The sequence below is a fragment of the Spinacia oleracea genome, chromosome 6 (genome assembly GCF_020520425.1).
Source record: "Spinacia oleracea cultivar Varoflay chromosome 6, BTI_SOV_V1, whole genome shotgun sequence".
NCBI classification, from domain to species: Eukaryota; Viridiplantae; Streptophyta; class Magnoliopsida; order Caryophyllales; family Amaranthaceae; genus Spinacia; species Spinacia oleracea.
In genome coordinates, this window is record NC_079492.1 from 29,592,534 (window position 1) to 29,597,486 (window position 4,953).

The window sequence follows — 4,953 nt, forward strand, 5'->3', positions numbered from 1 at the left end:
GGAAGTTCGCACCAATACCCCAAGGCGTGCTGGATCCCATACAGCTCTTCGGCTCTCCGATGATAGGCTCCCAGCTTCGCCTCCACCAGCCAGTTACCATTCACTGACTTCTCCAACGGACCATCGATTTTAGTGGTCTCATGCAAAATCGGAGCAAACTTGCCCTTCGGATCAGCCTCAGTCCAGTGAACAGGAAACTCAGGATAAGACTGGCGGTGACCGAAGAACCAGCTTTCTTACCAGAAGCAGCACGCTCGGACCCACTGGATCCCCCAACAGCTCCATCTTTCGAGGCGTCCCAACCAGCCGATGCTTTCTTCACCGGCTTTTCCGAGGTCCAACCCCTCGAAGAATTTCGCGCCTTCTCCGAGGGAAAATTTCCCCTCTCCTCAGAAGGACCACCAACAAACTTACCTTTACCCTTATCCTTGGCCATGGCTGAAGAACTTAAATCTAGGGTTCTGAGGGAGGAGTAGAAGAGAATGCAAGAAAAAGAGCAGGATTCGGAAAAGCAAGAAAAAAGGGCAAGGCTCGCAAGCAAATTACCTTCCTCCGACGCGGAATTTGCCGACAGAGCGAACAAAGCAAGTTCCCGAAGACCAGAGCTAACCGAAAACCGTAGATTTGAAGAAATGTCAAGGCAGCGATTCACCAGAAAAAGGAGAGCTTTTGAAAAGAAAGGGAAAGTAAAGGTTCGAAAGGAAGTCGCGTCCAGTATTTATAAGAAAAAGAAAGGCGCGTCAACTCCCTCAAAACCCACGATCCCCACTACTCACAACAAGTCCCAACACTTGTCATCAATGCAAAAAAATAACTTCTTTTTGAAAAAAGGGAGGGAACCCTTTTGACTTCCGACAGCTGGAAACCCACCTATTTACTCCAAAATGGCCCGGGTCTGGGGGGCATGTTGTTTGGGCTCCCAATTGAATACCAATTGGGCCATTAAGTCCAAAGACCAAGGGCTCACAACAACAACATCAAACCCACTACAGTCCAAAAGGATATTCAGCCACCAACCAAGGCCCAAGGCCCACTTGCAATAAATAACCTAAGGGGATTTATTGTACAAACACTATAAATAAACCGTCAAGGCTCACTTACCAAGGTACGTCCATTTCACGCCTTAAGACTACTCTTCTAGAGAACTTCTCTCTCTAGAATCCGAGCATTGTTCTTACTTAGGCATCAGAGGGGCTTTCCTCGGAAACACCCCCGAGATTAGTGACTTGTTTATTGTGCAGGTTGATTTGGACACAATACATTCGAGCTAGCAAGATCTTCAACACACACAAAAGGGCCTTCATTCGAAGCCCATTGTTTCATCCACTTCAACACCGGAACAGCAACATTAAAAAAAAATACTTGTATTACACATATACTTCGAAATGCACATTCAATCAAGCTTCTCGAGAACATGACGTGCAAAACGCTCTCGATTATACGAAGTAAGAAATTACGCGTTGATGGTTGGGTTTGGGTTGGAATTTGATAGAATTACAAGTTGAAACACAACAACACACCACACCACACATTCATAAAAAAGCCCACAAACTAAGCTTAGTGCCGAAACAGTCAAAACACCAAGCAAATGTTGAAAACGAACCAAAAACCCCATTAGAACCTCAATCCTCTATCACCCATGGCTTCCTTCGCTGCGGCAAGGTCATTCCTCCGCTCCTCAACCACCGCTAGATCCGCCGTCCCACGTTTCTCCGCCGCTTCCAAACCAAAATCCAACCCCTTTTCACCCTCCTCCTTCAATATTCCGAAGCAAAATACTCTGTCTGCCCCTCGCATTTTCAGGTAACTAAACCTCCGTTTGATTCCCTTAAAGTTAAATCTTTACATAACCAGAAAAACGATAATTTAACTGAAGTAATTCAATGTCAGTTGCTTCTTTGTTTTTGTAATCTAGTGTTTTTTGTAATTAGATCTCCGGTTGAATTGAGTTGCTGTGTTGAATCATTGATGCCGTATCACACGGCCACCGCCTCTGCGTTGCTTACCTCCATGCTCTCCGTCGCGCCGTGCCGCTCCGGTTGGTTTCCTGAAGGTATTGTTTCTCTCTCTGCCCATTTTTTTTTCTTTATTTGATGTTCTGGGTAGTTTTATGACGATGTTATTGGATGAATTGTATTGATTTTAGGTACTTGAAAGGATAATTATATATGCAGTAGAACGATAAAACAATGATTAAACAATAATAGCATCCTAACGAGCAAATTCTAACCCAAACCTAAATTGAACTGGGAATCTGTAGTTCTTTTCGCAAATAACATTCGATTTAAATTGCCATTTCAACACTTTTTTCAGTTGTTAGGGTTTAGATTATACTAATTGAGTGCAAACAAATCCTAGTTTTGATTTCACTCAATACTGCGGAATTGATTTCACTTGAGAATCATATACAAATCGAAAATGGAGAGTCAAATCTAGATAATTTTGCTGATTTTGTATAGTAATTAAAACTTGTTCCTGATTAGGTTTTTGTTATTCTTGGAGTACTTTTCTGAATCATTGTTTTTGTTTGCGTGTTTTCTAATTAGTGATTTTTAGAAGTACTTAATTTATTTATAATGATTGAATAATTTAATTTGATGATGATCTTGATCAAATTTATTATCAATTAACTAATTAAGTAATGTGACTTTTGCATGTTTTTGCTCATTAGCTCTGCAAACAAGAAATTCTTTGCATCCTAATGAGCAAATGAGCTGATTTTTGTTACAGAATGAGATTTCAGTTTACTGTAATGTGCAATGAATCACAATTTTGAGTTATCACAAGATGAATCAGTTCCATGTATAATGTATTAAAATCAGCATATTTTTGTAGCCACATCTGAGCAAAATATTAACAAAATTAATGATCTTTTTCGGATTATACTACATAAACTCCTAGTTCAGTTTGATTTTTTTATTTCAGTACTACGTATGAATTGTTTTTCTCTAAATTATGATTTCATGAATCTTACTGTTGTAAGTAAATAAAATACAGTAATACTACGACTTGTAGGGTTTTATTGTAAGTAATTACTAATTATGAATGATTTGAGAAATAGCCGATATAATATGATCTAATTTGATGTGTCAGATTCCTAAGCCATGGGAAAGAGCTGCCCATGTGAGTGAGGACTAGAGGAAGTCTCGGAGAATTTTGATGATTGCTTGGTTTATTTGTTGAACAGATAGTTGAACAAACGATACACCTTTGTTGTGAATTCAAGGACCGGAGGACCATTCGGTACAATGAGGCACTAGGCAGAGGAGGTTCATGGGGCTAACAATGGGATTGATATTGTTGTTAGGTTGTTGCAACCTCCTAATTCCTAAAGGAACTATATTCTTTGGCTTTATCAACTTTTGAATGTTGTGTAAACTTCTATATATTTGTCTTTTCCTTATGAATTAGCAGCTTGCTTTGATCTTGTAAGTTGTACGGAGTAACTTATTTTGGAATTCGATAATTTTCTCGGTTTCATTTTTATTGTAAATGCAATGGTGTTGAAATTTAGTTGAGATGTGCATTATTCATCTCATCTGGTAATAGTTTTGTATGTTAAGATGTTTGAAATGAGTTTGAGAGGTGAAGAGCTAAATTTGGATGAGTCTAAAGAAGTCTTAACAAAAATTTAATTAATTAAACGGATTTTTCATGAAATACCCCTGAATTTTGGCGAAATTCACCAAATGCCCCTCGACTTTCAGAAATTCATAAAATACCCCTGTTCCAAAACATAATACACCAAGTACCCTTATGACGTCATCAATCCTAATTAACCCATTTAACTCACCCATTAACCCATTTTTTCCCAATTAATCAACTAAACTCCTAATTAACCCATATTTTTCTTTTCTCTCTCCCCCACCTTTTCTTCCTGTTTCTTCCATGGATCTCCCACCTCTACCAGGATGGTCGACTTTCCAGCCGCCACCATCGCCGCCAAGCAACAATAACAACATCAGTAGCGACGGTGGAAGCAGGCCGGCGACTGATTTTCTTTGGTATTCGGCTGCACCACCAACTCATTTTCTCTCCTTCTGTTGCGACAAGTCCAACTCCATCAACCCCATGGTGAAATCTCGTTACAGAGAATGATGGAGTTGCCGAAGAAGATTGAAGGCGGCCATTGTTGACTACTTGCCGCACAAGCCACGACATTGTAAGTGGTTCAAATTCTACAACAAACACCAAAACAATGTTCGTTTGATCGGGAAAACAACAAACACCAAAACACCAAAACACAGTTAGGGAAATCAAAGCAAAATTTTGTAAATCTGGAAAAAAATCGATCAAACAACCTTGTTCGTTTGATGTTCTTTGTTCTTCAATTTTCCTGTCAATTTTCTTGTCCATTTTCGTTCTTCAATACAAGAGAGGCTCAATTTGGGGGAGAATTTCAAGGGAGAAATAACCTTGTTCTGTTTGATATTCTTCGTTCTTCAATTTTCTCTGAATCTCTTCGAATTTCTCTTCAAATTTCTGTTTCAATTCTTCGAATTTTCTTCAAAATTCTTCAAATTTATCTTCGAATTTATCTTCGAATCTCTGGGCTTTGTTAAATTGATTAAATTTGTTAAATTCATTCAATTGATTTGACTTTTTTGTGTGATTAAATATGATGGAATTTGGTTTGGGTTCAATGAAAAAAAAGTAGTCATGATTTGCTGGTGAGATGATGGAAGGAGGAAGGAGGAAGGAAGAAGGAGAGAGAGAAAAGAAAAGAAAAATGGGTTGGTTAGTGGGTTAATGGGTGGGTTAATTAGGTTTGTTAATGGGTGGGTTAATTAGGTTTGTTAATGGGTGGGTTGATTATGGGTGTTAATTAGGGATTAGTTGAGTTAATTAGGCGTTAATTGGTGGATTATAGGTATGATGACGTCATTAAAGGTATTTGTTGTATTAAGTTTTGAAATAAGGGTATTTGGTACATTAAGTATTGAAATAGGGGTA

The 4,953-nt window shown here is 38.7% G+C and overlaps 1 protein-coding gene across 2 annotated transcripts; it reads left to right on the forward strand.

The window, feature by feature from the left end:
• Window positions 1-1,531: 1,531 nt before the first annotated feature.
• LOC110804713 (protein NUCLEAR FUSION DEFECTIVE 6, mitochondrial) lies at window positions 1,532-3,520 on the forward strand. Of its 2 annotated transcripts, none has more exons than XM_022010323.2 (3): window positions 1,532-1,803; window positions 1,932-2,053; window positions 3,188-3,520. In XM_022010323.2, exons 1-3 carry the CDS (start codon window positions 1,640-1,642, stop codon window positions 3,193-3,195), a joined length of 294 nt encoding a protein of 97 aa, XP_021866015.1. In that variant the 5' UTR covers window positions 1,532-1,639; the 3' UTR covers window positions 3,196-3,520. The 2 variants fall into 2 exon arrangements, with proteins under 2 accessions (XP_021866015.1, XP_021866014.1); XM_022010322.2 differs by having other exon boundaries at window positions 1,533-1,803; window positions 3,094-3,520.
• Window positions 3,521-4,953: the final 1,433 nt, after the last annotated feature.

Coding starts and splice junctions, on each gene's coding strand:
- LOC110804713 (XM_022010323.2), top strand. CDS start 1,640: ATGGCTTCCTTCGCTGCGGCAAGGTCATTCCTCCGCTCCTCAACCACC. Junction 1,804..1,931: donor TCTGCCCCTCGCATTTTCAG/GTAACTAAACCT, acceptor TTTTGTAATTAG/ATCTCCGGTTGAATTGAGTT.